At 38.8% G+C, this 14,795-nt stretch overlaps 1 protein-coding gene across 8 annotated transcripts in view; it reads left to right on the top strand.

Moving 5' to 3' along the window:
• Positions 1-14,795, top strand: part of DNAH7 (dynein axonemal heavy chain 7) — a 257,248-nt gene that overhangs the window by 166,346 nt on the left and 76,107 nt on the right. For all 8 annotated transcript variants that reach the window (XM_019974246.2, XM_019974250.2, XM_019974240.2 and 5 more), the window contains 3 exons: positions 1,169-1,349; positions 3,610-3,795; positions 13,432-13,595. In XM_019974246.2, the coding sequence (XP_019829805.2) occupies positions 1,169-1,349; positions 3,610-3,795; positions 13,432-13,595 (531 nt within the window). The remainder of the gene's footprint in view (positions 1-1,168; positions 1,350-3,609; positions 3,796-13,431; positions 13,596-14,795) is intronic.

Below are 14,795 nucleotides of genomic sequence, written 5' to 3'. Positions count from 1 at the left end.
CCACTGATTCCATTTTCTAGAAGAGAATTTAGATCTGTAATTTCCCCTATATAGTCCCTTTTATTACTGACATACATATTTATAAGATATCTGGTTTTAGTTAAGGGTATATTCTGATATTTGAAAAAAAGTAAAATATAAAGACAGGAGCATCATTGTTATATGTATATAATAAGCCTAGAAGAGAAAAAACAAAAGAGTTGGGGAACTGAAGAAGTGGGTGTATACAGTATCATTTTAACTATTTTGAGATGAAAATAAAATAATAAGATTAATCTACAAAATAATAAGAATTAAAATGAAAGAACAAAATGACATAAATAAAATACCCTTCCTTTCTTCATTGTTATTAAGCCTTAATGAGTTAGACTGGTTTACATAAACACTGTAATATTTTACATGTATGTGCTTATTCTCCTTTTCCAAAATCACCAAAATTGACACTGGCAACAATTTAATATTTATCTATGGTTTAAAAAAAATCACTTATTTAGGGGTTTTCCTGCTGACTCAAACAGTAAAGAATCTACCTGCAATGCAGGAGACCCGGGTTCGATCTCTGGGTCGGGAAGATACCCTGCCTAGAGAATTCCATGGGACAGAAGAGCCTGGCGGGCCATAGTCCATGGGGTTGCAAAGAGTCAGACGTGACTGAGCGACTAACACACATATGCAATCACTTATTTGAAAATATTATATATATTTGATATCTATTTTGAGAATCATTTTATTGCTGGTATTAACTTTGTTAAATGTAAGATATAGAAATCAGTATAGGTTTTATGTGAAGATGTGTCTTGAGTTACAATAAGGATTTTAGAAAAGTAATTCATGTATTCTACTATTGTGTGAAAATTGTGTAAATCTTAATTATGTTGAATTGGTTCACAGTGCTCTTCAGGTCTACTATATCTTTCTACCTTTCTGTATGTTGTACTAATTTGGGGATTTTGATATTGAAACTCCACCTAAAAATCTTAATGTATTTACTTAAAATAATTGTAATATATAGTAGAGCTATACATAATCTTGTTCTGTATTTTCCAAGTCTCCTGTAAATGTGTTATCATTCTTTCATAATTTAAAAAAATTAAAAAGTAAATTCAGTGATGGAAAGTACACTAGAATATTAAACATGTATTTAATTTTCCAATTTTACTTTTGGCAGAGTGGCAAAAATTGTAGCTCCCAAAAAGATAAAACTGGCTGCAGCTGAAGGGGAGCTTAAAATTGCTATGGATGGTCTCAAAAAGAAGCAGGCAGCACTTCGGGACGTTCAGGACAAGCTGGCCAGGCTTCAGGACACACTCGAACTAAATAAACAAAAGAAAGCTGACTTAGAAAACCAGGTATAGTATAATACAGAAAGACATAGGCACATCTTCAGTTACTCTAAATAAGAATAATGTTCACGCAGCTACAAAAACAGCAATACTGTTTTCTTCCTGGTCAGGAGTTGGCAAGCAGTGGACCACAGGATAAACCCACCTTTGTATGGCCCACAAGCTAATAATAACTTTGACATTTTTAAATGATTATACAAGTTTCTATATAATATCCTCAGTTTTGCCTCTTGGTCCATGAAGCCTATAATATTTATCTTCTGGCTCTTTATCCCACAAAAAGAAAAAAATCGCCAACCATCTCTACTATAGATTACTAGAATATTGAGCTAAATTATTTAAATCATTCTTCATTATGAGTGAGAGAATGGAAAACCAAACTGTTAAGTAACAGTTATGTGAAAGTTAATGGCAGAGCTGAGATTAGAACTCAACACCCAGAACCATACTGTGTCCACTGGAAATGTTTTTAAGACTAAAATCATTACTCCAACTTAGTGATACCTTTTGTAAAAAGTAATTGCTAGGATCTGATTATGTTCCCCAGAAAAGTCCAAGGATCTTGATATACAGTCAACATTTATTGAGTGCTTATCATGTGCAAGGCACTGTTGTTCTGAGAGCAATGTATGTTACTGATTCTCACAAAAGCTTTCTGAGGGAGGTAATCTTTTTAGATTATTTTCTAGAAACTAAAGCACAGAAAAGTTAAGCAACTTGCTCATGGTCAACCCAGTTTCTAAGTTTAGATCCAAGTACAGGCAATCTGACTCTAATACTTTTCTCTTTCCCATCCTACTAGGCTGCTTCTTTCTGTACAATATGTGCACAAATTCTGTATTTGTACAATCTGTGATATTGTGCTAATCTTAAAAATGTGTCCTATTATTTGACATGGTCTTCAAGTGATCAATTTTTGTTTAAATAATATAACTAACAGATAGATATGTGGTTGCTCACTGTAAACATTTTTCAACTGTGCTGTATGTTTGAAATTATTTGTTTTTCATAATAAAATGTTATAAAATTATGGTAATGTAAAATGAATATGTGTACTAAAAGCTTGCTTTTGGAAGAGAAATTTTGGTTAAAATTTTTTACATAGTAGTTTCTGATGACAACTTTATTATGGTCCAAGACCTGATTTAACATTTTAGTTGAGAGAAGAATGTGTGAAGAAAGAAACCAGGATGCAAAAGGTAATAAAAAGAGGGAAAATTTAAAAAAAAAAGAGGGAAAATTAACAGGAAAGGTTTTTAAAGAAGTGTCAAAAATCTTACTAATTACATACCTTCTGCTTTTTTTAAACCCATCTTTATATAAACTCTTATGGTATTCTATATGTTTAACACTAAAGGCATTTGTTATTATTAATATAAATATTAATAGCATAGGAAAAAGTACAAGCCAAATTCTCATTCTAAAATAATCTAAATGTCTCTATTTTTATCAATAATTTACTTCTTTTCATGTAAATTATTTTATTTTGAACTTTAAGATAACCTTTACTTAATCTTGTCATCCTCTAAAAATAATGATAAGTCACTTATAATTAATCAAAATAATTCAGATATTCCACTGGAACATTGCTATTGCATGGTTTAAAATGACTTTTGCCCAAGTTTTCCACATTTGTAATTATCCTTCCTCTTTTTTGAAAATAACATTGCTTAATTATGTATAATCAAACTTGGTTGACAGCCTTATGCACAAAGTAGGCTCTCAGCTATTGACTGATGTCCTAATTTAAGGTTAATTGCAAGTGTCTGAGTAGGCTGACACAATTTAGCAGCTTGGAAACTGTGCTTTGTAAGTAAGCATAAATTATTAAAACCTTTAAACATTTAACCTTTAAAATTATCATTAAATCAACTGTAAGTTAAATTAGGGGGAAACATTCATAGAATATTTAAAATAAAATGCACTTTGATTATTAAAATGGAGGGTAAAACTTTCAGTGTCTCATAACCGTAGCTCATTTCCTTAAATAGAGCAGTTGTTTGTGTTATATGATAAATACCTGTTATGAGTTTCACAAATTAGATTAAAACACTCTCTTTACTATGAAAAAAGTCTAAAAGATCATGGACTCTCCAGTCTTCACAGTGAACTACTACTGCACGTTTTTCTTCCACAGAGAGCTAAAAAAGGAAAACTCGAGGTGTAACTTTGTAATTTAAAAATGTATCCCTGGGGTTAAAATCTGGCAGAATTTTTAACTTACTCTACTTGTAGGTGTTGATAAAAGTTTACTTCTATTTTTGAGGTTGACCTGTGCAGCAAAAAGCTAGAACGAGCTGAACAATTGATCGGAGGCCTTGGGGGTGAGAAAACACGATGGAGCCAGACAGCTCTGGAGTTGGGGCAGCTGTACATCAACCTGACGGGGGACATCCTTGTTTCTTCAGGGGTCGTGGCTTACCTTGGAGCCTTCACATCTAACTATCGACAGGTAGGGAATACTTGTCCATCTCTAGGGTCTCCTCTTGATCCTCCTGGTACACCCAACATTAATCTTGGATTTTTTGTTGTTGTTTGGATTTCTTGCTAAGTATGAGGGAGAAAAATGTTCGCAAGTGATTTTTAGTTGTGTATTTTAATTATTCAGTAAGTTAGCTTGGTGACAAAAAAATACTATATTAAATACTCTTATAATTGTTTTAGAAACAAAAAGATCTACTTTAGCACATCATGTGAAATGGTAGGCCCTAGTAATAAAATTTTAGTTCTAATAAACAAGTATAAAGGTATCAGGATTTTTTTTTGATGTTTTTAATCAACTACTCTCAATGAGTCTCAATAATAAATCATTTTCAAATGATTTCAGAAGCTAAAGCATCTTAAACCTTCAGTTTTAGTTTAGGAAAAGATGAGCCTGCCTAAAAACAATTGATCAGGGGCATCTTTCCTAAGAAAATAAATACCAAGTTCCCTGCTTCAAATTCCTACCCCTCTGATGAATTCTGCCTCAGTCTTATCCTTGACCCCACTCCTAACCCTACTTCTTCTCCCGGCTTTTTTCTTCCACTTTTCAGTTTCTTTCTCAATGAGACCCAGCATATTCTTCAGCTCTCTTTAGGAATACAACCCAGGACATGGCCCTTCCAAAGCAGAAGAAGGCAATGAGAATAAAGAGAAATTTGAAGCATTTGGCAATAGCTTCTGGTGTCAAGGGAGGAGAGAAAAATGAAAACCCACTTCTAAAGTGGGGCTTTGTCACTTTACAAAGCATTTGTTTTGTTCATGGTCTCAGTTGAGATTCACTTGATTTCAAGGTTTCTCTTAAGTAGGGTTGATTCTTGGAGGCCACTATTTTGGTTTGTTTGCTTGCTTTTAACCAAACTGGTTTAAATTCCTCATATTGATCATGCTTCTGTCTTCAGGCTTCTGAGTTCTCGAAGCCCTTGTCCTGGCACATGAGTTTCATATTCTTCTTAGCTTTCTGTCTTCATTTGTGTCTGAACAACTATCTACGATTATAGCCTCTACATGAAAGTGAAAGAGGAGAGTGAAGAAGTTTGCTTAAAACTCAACATTCAGAAAACTAAGATCATGGCATCTGTTCCCATCACTTTATGGCAAATAGATGGGGAAACAATGGAAACAGTGACAGACTTTATTTTGGGGGGCCCCCAAATCAGTGCAGATGGTGAGTGCAGCCACAAAATTAAAAGATGCTTGCTCCTTGGAAAAAAAGCTATGACCAACCTAGACAGCATATTAAAAAGCAGAGACATTACTTTACCAACAAAGGTTCGTCTAGTCAAAGCTATGGTTTTTCCAGTAGTCATGTATGGATGTGAGAGTTGGACCATAAAGAAAGCTGAGCACTGAAGAATTGATGCTTTTGAACTGTGGTGTTGGAGAAGACTCTTGAGAGTCCCATGGACTGCAAGGAGATCCAACCAGTCCATTCTAAAGGAGATCAGTCCTGGGTGTTCATTGGAGGGACTGATGCTGAAGCTGAAACTTCAATACTTTGGCCACCTGGTGAGAATAACCAGCTCATTGGAAAAGACCCTAATGCTGGAAAAGATTGAAGACCGGAGGAGAAGGGGATGACAGAGGATGAGATGGTTGGATGGCATCATCAACGCAATGGATGTGAGTTTGAGTAGGCTCTGGGAGTTGGTGATGGACAGGGAGGCCTGGTGTGCTGCAGTCCATGGGGTTGCAAAGAATTGAATATGACTGAGCAACCGAACTGAACTGATAGCATTGACATCTTGTAGTTCAAATAATTAACATTTAATATGACATTATTTACCTAGTCTTAGACTTGTTTGCTTGACAGTTTTAGAGCCTGAGGCTTATAATGATTAAGAAAATTGCTCATAACCACACAGCTGGTTAATGACAGAGCAGAAATGAGACTTGTCATCACCCGAATCCTCACTGAGCCCTCTTTCTACTCTTCTACGTCAACTTGGACTAATGGAAGAAGTAGCTGCAGAGCTTCCTACACTTCTCTGTTAGTCCCCACTGTACCCTGAGTGTCTGCACTGCCTCCAGTGCCATGCTGAAAGTCAGCATTCTGGGGCACCCCTCCAAATCCAGCCCTCTCCAATGACTCCTTCCAAAACACAGCATCTTGTTCTCACTCCCTAGTCACCTGCTTCCACTAGAATGAGGGCTACCAGTTGGACCACCCACACAAATGCTTCTGAAAAGCACTGAGACCAGAACTGAGACCTTGAAATTTACTGACAGAAGCAAAGCAACACTTCAGCTAGACAAAAGATCTAAGCTCATAGCTTCTTCCATGAACTCACATCCACTGTCCCCACCTCTGATTCAAGTAGACACATCATCCCATCCCATCTAAGAAGACTTGAAGGCAATTTTATCTCTTCCTTGTTTTACTGTAGCAACCTAGGCTTTTACTTATCTAGTCTCTACTGTCACTGTTCCTTCCTTTGAATTTATTCTCCACGTCCTACACTGTAATCATTTATCTCTTTCTCCTGGGTCAGGGCAGCTGGCAATTTATGCTGCATCAAAAGTTTCCCATTTGATTCTAAACACAAGGGTAATAGTAGCAACTTCAGTTCTCTACCCAGATCCCCACCTGGCTTCCTGTGCTTTCACATCAAACAACCAGTGCCTGTGGTTTACTTTGGCTGACTTCCCTTGGGTTCTTAGAACCCACTTTGCCCAGCATCCAGTCCCATCACTTCATGGGAGATAGATGGGGAAACAGTGGAAACAGTGTCAGACTTTTTTTGGGGGGGTTCAAAAATCACTGCAGATAGGGACTGCAGCCATGAAATTAAAAGACGCTTACTCCTTGGAAGGAAAGTTATGACCAACCTAGATAACATATTAAAAAGCAGAGACATTACTTTGCCAACAAAGGTTCGTCTAGTCAAGGCTATGGTTTTTCCTGTGGTCATGTATGGATATGAGAGTTGGACTGTGAAGAAGGCTGAGCGCCGAAGAATTGATGCTTTTGAACTGTGGTGTTGGAGAAGACTCTTGAGAGTCCCTTGGACTGCAAGGAGATCCAACCAGTCCATTCTGAAGGAGATCAGCCCTGGGATTTCTTTGGAAGGAATGATGCTAAAGCTGAAACTCCAGTACTTTGGCCACCTCATGTGAAGAGTTGACTCATTGGAAAAGACTCTGATGCTGGGAGGGATTGGGGGCAGGAGGATAAGGGGACGACAGAGGATGAGATGGCTGGATGGCATCACTGACTCGATGGACGTGAGTCTAGGTGAACTCCGGGAGTTGGTGATGGACAGGGAGGCCTGGCATGCTGCAATTCATGGGGTCGCAAAGAGTCGGACATGACTGAGCGACTGAACTGAACTGGAGAGCTAAAATTGCCTGGGAATTTACTTCCCTTTGAGATGGGCCTTAATGAAAGACAGATGTGAGAGCCTGAAGGTCTGTCTCCCTTCCTTCTGGTTGACACAAATCCATGGAATAACTTACACCCACTATAGGATAAAGCTGAAACTACCTGTGCAGAACTTTGGCCAATCCACCACCTTTTATTGGCTTCTTCCCCATCCTTATACTGACTCTCTTAATATCTCTTCCTTAATAAATCACTGCGGGGAGCCAGCGGGAGGCACTCCGCCCGTGGCAAAGGTCGTGAGGAAGGAGGATCGACATACGCAAAGGCGGGATTGAGCCTCAGGAGTCCCCCTGGAAATCCTCGAGCATCTACCCCCATAACCAGAGCCTGCCTACTTTACTACTTTGTGCTCTCACCTACACCTCTGACTTTACGGGGGGTTGTCCCCCACCACCTCTTTCGGAGAAGGAGTTAACTTAGAGCTCCAGTTAATAATAATTCCTGGGCATGACAGGAGTGTTCCAAACTTACAAACTCCTCTGAAGGTTCTCTAGCCTGCCTGACAGGCTTGTCCGGCCACATGTGATTGCTCACAGCCTCCCAACTGTGAGAGGCACGAGATGCTTTAAACCTTCTAAAAACAGGTTCCTTAGAAAAGTTAGAAAACCATTAGTATAAGTATAGTGGGCTGATTAGAAATTGTATTGGTGAAGGGTTTTTCATTTGTTGAGCCAATGTTTGTTGCTAAGACTCCACATCCCCTGCCCTTATACACATTAATGAATATATAGAAGAAATAAGTATTAACCTTTGATATAAATCACGTTAGACCTTAGGCTAAGTAAATTATTTCCTTAACTAAAACCCACTACACCCTCACCCTATAGGAATGTAACTTTATTTGGGTGGCGTCTGTTTTAAGAATAATCACCCCTGGAAAAATAAGTGTTGACTGACCGCTGTCACAAGGAGAGGGTCATAAATTGTCAGCAGGCCCCCCTGGCCAGAAGATGATGTAACACCCCTAATACCTCTGTATACATTTGTATGAAGCACCTGACTTTGATAAAAGTCAGTACTGCTGACCCCGTGTGACTTTTGTATAACATCTCAGTGTATAAAAACAGACTCTGGAAAATAAAGAATTGGGATCAGTTCCTCGAAAGACTGGTCTCCCCATGTCTCTCTCTCTCTCAAACTCTGGCTGAGTCTCCATCTGGAGTGCAGAGCTCGCCATGCTTACTAACTTTGCCTGGGCTTCTAAGATCCAACCAGGGAGGCCTCAGTGTCTCCTCTCCTTCGGGAGAATGGAAGGACACCTGCGGCCTACGTAAGTGGTGCAAGCTTCTTGTCTTGAAGTTTTATTGGTTTCCGGCGTAAACCGAGCTACTCAGCCTCTTTTCTCCACTGAATTTTCCTGCTGAGCTATCCTCATTCTATTACTCTTTATATCTCTAATTAATATTTAAATAAGTCGCCGACACCGTCCCCGCTTCGAATACCCTGGATCAGCTGGGGCTGGACCCCGACAAATCACTTCACGTAAATCTTCATGTCAGAGTCTGCTACTAGGAAACCCAAGTGAGGCAAAAGGCTTTAAAACAATCTTGGTTTTTTTATTTTTTCACTCTAACATCAAAGGTTTTGGATACCAAGAGCCCATAGTAAGTAGCTACAGCCCCTCTGTCCAGTCTTGAACCTGAGTAGTTGTCAATTATTCATCCACCCTTTTAGATTTTCTAGTACTCCTCATGATAAAATGTAGAAAATTCCAATTCTCCTGACATTACTGGGGCCACATGTTTGATTGTAATGCCCATGCCAGTCTCAAAGACAAAATTCTACGTTGCTGTAAGGACATACAGGCTGTAAGGACACAACAGGAGTTGAATTAATTTGAACTTTTCTTTTTTTTTGGGGGGGGTGGCATTTAAAATTGATTTTTAATGTTAATTTTTCTTTTTTTAAAATTAATTAATTTATTTATTTTACTTTACAATATTGAATTGGTTTTGCCATTCATCAACATGCATCCGCCATGGGTGTACACGTGTTCCCCATCCTGAACCCCCCTCCCACGTCCCTTTCCATACCATCCCTCTGGGTCATCCCAGTGCACCAGCCCCAAGCTTCGTGTATCCTGCATTGAACCTGGACTGGCGATTCGTTTCTTATATGATATTATACATGTTTTAATTTGAAATTTTAAAGAGATCTTTTCCCTACCGATAATCAAAGTCAAAACTGCTCTGGTGGTGGTACATACTTTCACCAAATTGTTGTTCAGTCACTCAGTCACATCTGACTTTTTGTGACCCCATGGACTGCAGCACACCAGTTTCCCTGTCCTTCACCATCTCCTGGAGCTTGCTCAAACTCATGTCCATTGAGTTGGTGATGCCATTCAACCATCTTGTCCTCTGTTGTCCCCTTCTCCTCTTTCCTTCAATCTTTCCCAGCATCAGGGGCTTTTCTAAGGAGTTGGCTCTTCACATTAGGTGACCAAAACATTGGTACTTCAGCTTCAGCATCAGTCCTTCCAATGAATATTCAGGGTTGATTTCCTTTAGGATTGACTGGTTTGATCTCCTTGCTGTACAAGAGACTCTCAAGAGTCTTCCCCAACACCACGGTTCAAAAGCATCAATTCTTCGGTGTTCAGCCATCTTTATGGTCTGACTCTCACATCCATACATGACTATTGGAAAAGCCATAGCTTTGACTATATGGACCTTTGTCAGGAAAGTAATGTCTGCTTTTTAATACACCATCTAGGTTTGTGATAGCTTTTCTTCCAAACAAGATATCACCCTGAATGGTCAGTTTTCCATTTCCACCATCTATTTTGCCACCTGATTATTAGCCAGGGTTCTTGGCTTGTATTTTTATGGGCTCGTTCAGAGGCCCTCATGTTAATTTAACTTATTCTCTGCTGCTACATTCCTATAGATGTTGAATTGAGCCACTTAAATTTCTAACCAGAGTTCATCTGTGATGACATACTATACCTGTCAACTGTGGCTCAGACCATGAACTCCTTATTGCCAAATTCAGACTGAAATTGAAGAAAGTAGGGAAAACCACTAGACCATTCAGGTATGACCTAAATCAAATCCCTTATGATTATACAGTGGAATTGAGAAATAGATTTAAGGGCCTAGATCTGATAGATAGAGTGCCTGATGAACTATGGAATGAGGTTCATGACATTGTACAGGAGACAGGGATCAAGACCATTCCCATGGAAAAGAAATGCAAAAAAGCCAAATGGCTGTCTGGGGAGGCCTTACAAATAGCTGTGAAAAGAAGAGAAGCAAAAAGCAAAGGAGAAAAGGAAAGATATAAACATCTGAAAGCAGAGTTCCAAAGAATAGCAAGAAGAGATAAGAAAGCCTTCTTCAGTGATCAATGCAAAGAAATAGAGGAAAACAACAGAATGGGAAAGACTAGGGATCTCTTCAAGAAAATCAGAGATACCAAAGGAACATTTCATGCAAAGATGAGCTCAATAAAGGACAGAAATGGTATGGACCTAACAGAAGCAGAAGATATTAAGAAGAGATAGCAAGAATACACAGAAGAGCTGTACAAAAAAGATCTTCATGACCCAGATAATCACGATGGTGTGATCACTGACCTAGAGCCAGACATCCTGGAATGTGAAGTCAAGCGGGCCTTAGAAAGCAGCACTACGAACAAAGCTAGTGGAGGTGATGGAATTCCAGTTGAGCTTATTCCAAATCCTGAAAGATGATGCTGTGAAAGTGCTGCATTCAATATGCCAGCAAATTTGGAAAACTCAGCAGTGGCCACAGGACTGGAAAAGGTCAGTTTTCATTCCAATCCCAAAGAAAGGCAATGCCAAAGAATGCTCAAACTACCACACAATTGCACTCATCTCACACGCTAGTAAAGTAATGCTCAAAATTCTCCAAGCCAGGCTTCAGCAATACGTGAACCATGAACTTCCTGATGTTCAAGCTGGATTTAGAAAAGGCCGAGGAACCAGAGATCAAATTGCCAACATTCGCTGGATCATAGAAAAAGCAAGGGAGTTCCAGAAAAACATCTATTTCTGCTTTATTGACTATGCCAAAGCCTTTGACTGTGTGGATCACAATAAACTGTGGAAAATTCTGAAAGAGATGGGAATACCAGACCACGTGATCTGCCTCTTGAGAAATTTGTCTACAGGTCAGGAAGCAACAGTTAGAACTGGACATGGAACAACAGACTGGTTCCAAATAGGAAAAGGAGTTCGTCAAGGCTGTATATTGTCACCCTGTTTATTTAACTTATATCCAGAGTACATCATGAGAAACGCTGGACTGGAAGAAGCACAAGCTGGAATCAAGATTGCCGGGAGAAATATCAATAACCTCAGATATGCAGATGACACCACTCTTATGGCAGAAAGTGAAGAGGAACTAAAAACCCTCTTGATGAAAGTGAAAGAGGAGAGTGAAAAAGTTGGCTTAAGGCTCAACATTCCAAAAATGAAGATCATGGCATCCGGTCCCATCACTTCATGGGAAATAAAAAACGCAGACGATACTTAGTAAGTATTCAATAGTGTGCTGTCTTAACTCAATCTTGAATCATGATTAACAACTCTGAATTCCCCTTTATGGGCAGTTTGCTAAGCCCTCACCTCAACCATTTGCCTTATCAGGCTATGATAATCCTGGGTTACAATAGGCACATACCCAACTTCCAGAGGGCTTCCCTTGTGGCTCAGCTGGTAAAGAATACACCTGCAATGTGGGAGACCTGGGTTCAATTCCTGGGTTGGGAAGATTCCCTGGAGAAGGGAAAGGCTACCCCCTCTAGTATTCTGGCCTGGAGAATTCCATGGACTATATCGTCCATGGACTCACAAGTAGTCGGACACGACTGAGTGACTTTCACTTTCACAACTTCCAGAGACCCCCCAGATACCTAGTCCCTTCTTCCCAGTGCCTGTGGAACTACTCCAGAGACCAGTCCTCAGGAAGCCCAGGAAACCTAGCCAACTCCACCCCACTCTGCTTGATGTTTGTAAACTGCCCCCTGCAGTTCAAGCTCACTATTACCCTGTGTCAGGTGTAGCCTCCTGTTGGGGAGGTTTCTCTTATTTGGAGCTTTGAGTAATGGAGTTCTGCCTCTCATCTAATGAATGACTTTATGTTGTGTCCCACCATCCAAGAAAGCCTTAATCATACCTAAGATCATATAATTATGACAGAAAAGCCTGGTAGGAAACACTTGAATCAAAATAAAAGTATCATCTATAAATGGACAGTGTGAAATTCTGTGCCATGGATGGGCTGCAGTGAGAAGAACACAGTATCATTTTGTCGATATTCCTGACAAAGGTTCATAATCTGAATTGACTCTTGAGAGAACATCACACAGACGCAGCTGTGGGCCATTCTAGGGAATAACCAGGTAATCAAGGTCATGAAAGGCATCAATTGTCCCCAAACCATCATAGCGTTTTCATGTACCAAAGGAATATTGGTCCAGTCTACTCAGCAGGAACCTGAGGGAGATGGTAGTGCCTACCATGCCCTCTTGGCTAGGCACACACTTGGCACACACAGCATCCTTATTTGCCCATGGACTGGTATCAATACCACATATATATGCCCCTTCCTAACCTATTTTCTCTCCAGTCATATTTTTCACCATTTCTGAACCCTTTGGTCTGTAACCTCATATTGGACCTTGATTTCTGGTTTTCTGAGTATGAACCTAAGCTTGATGCACCATTTTGTATTCTTGAGCATCCTAGCACACTGTGCCCCAGGTGAGGTATCCAAAACTCCAGTGTGTGGCCTGATTCTTATTTGTGCCTAAGAGCCCAGCTATAGTCCCACCCCCAGAATAAGTGAGAGTCTGATACAGATGTTTTCTGTGTCCCCTACTGGTTCAAATTGGATTTACTTTCGTACCACAATATTATAGTAATATTGACTTTCATAACTTAAAGAAAATATATAGAAAAACATGGTAACCTCCATCTACTTTGTCAAATGAAGCTTTAGAATCATAATTGGCAATTATTTTTTCCATATATGAAGTTCTGAATTCACTAGTAAGTGATCTATCTAAATTTTACCTTAACAGTAGATATAATTTTCATTTGAATACATAGTAGAGCTTCTGAATTATAATTTTACTTAAAAATATGATGAACACAAATCAACTTTAAGGTAGTTTCAACCATGATTTGTTGGCTCAAAGTATAATTGAGGATTTTACAAAACAGCCTCATTTTTATATCTCTTTGTGTATGTCTCAAAGAACCAAATCAAGGAGTGGACAAATTTGTGCAAAAGAAGAGATATCCCCTGCTCTGAAGATTATTCCCTTATGAATATCCTGGGAGAAGCAGTGACAATTCGAGCCTGGAATATTGCTGGATTACCTTCTGACTCATTTTCTATTGATAATGGGATTATCATAATGTAAGGAAATATTTTTTTCTCACAAATGTTCTCTGTCAATCAGTAGATTTGTTTATCTGTATACCTTTTTTTAATGCAGCTTGTAAACTTTTATAGTATTGAAAAAAATTGCTTAATAGTTAAATTAAATATGGATGAGCACATCCTTCTCCAATTAATGTTGGAGCAGTTGAGTATTGGAGACAGTAGTAATTAAACTAAAAACCACAGATGACTTTTGCTTAATTTTTAATCAATTTTTAGCAAATAGCGCAAAACCCTGCCATAAGTGAATGAAGTCCCAAATTTTTATTCTCATAGAACACAGGGTTTGGTTATTGTAGGTTAATGAAACATCCAGGGGTAAGTTTGTGGTGATGATGTCTTAGTCCCTGCTGGGTGTGGGACCACCTTAAGTGGTATGGATATATTTCTGGGTCCTGGACTGACTGGGGCTTTTCAAAAAGTGGTGCTATTCCTAGAATCTCCTGGTTAGTAGATAAAACCCATGGAGATGAGGTTGGGAGAATACTGGAGGCTCATCCATCCTTACCTTTCCTTGGGGTCTTGCCTTTCAGTAGCCAAGAACTTCACTCTGCCCTACTGTAAGGACAACTATTAATTGTGTTATGTTCAAGGTCACATTATGAAGGGTCTTCTGTCACTGGGCCAGTCTTCTTGGAGGTTTTAGCATGTTAGGAATAGCACAAGTAAACCATCAGTAGCAAACATTCGGTTTTGTCTTACATGTTTTGATTAGTTGTTAGTTTACTACTGATAAAATACTTGATATGATATTACTTAAAGTAAAAATGGTTGAGGCATGTAAATGTTTAAAACAGAATTAGCCACCATGGGTAAAAACCAGTTATTACTAAGTTTTTATGAGTAATATTTATGAAAATTATTCTACAAATTAAAATTATAGTGAACAAATTTCTTAACTGTTCAGCAAATGATCCTGACGTATGGATTTTTATAGCATTTATTTACTGGATTATTGTAAAAGGACTAAACTTTCCCAGGAAATACTACTCAGCCACAAAAAAGATGAAATCCTGCCACTTGTAACAACATGGATGGACCTTGAGGGTATTATGCTAAGTGAAATAAGTCAGATGGAAAAAGACAAATACTGTATGTTTTCACTCCTATGTGAAATATTAAATAAGTAAGTAGATCAATAATAAACAAAACAAGCAAACACATGGATACAGAGAG

Source organism: Bos indicus, chromosome 2 (genome assembly GCF_029378745.1).
Source record: "Bos indicus isolate NIAB-ARS_2022 breed Sahiwal x Tharparkar chromosome 2, NIAB-ARS_B.indTharparkar_mat_pri_1.0, whole genome shotgun sequence".
In the NCBI taxonomy this organism is placed as follows: domain Eukaryota; kingdom Metazoa; phylum Chordata; class Mammalia; order Artiodactyla; family Bovidae; genus Bos; species Bos indicus.
This window is presented reverse-complemented; position numbering and strand designations above follow the sequence as displayed.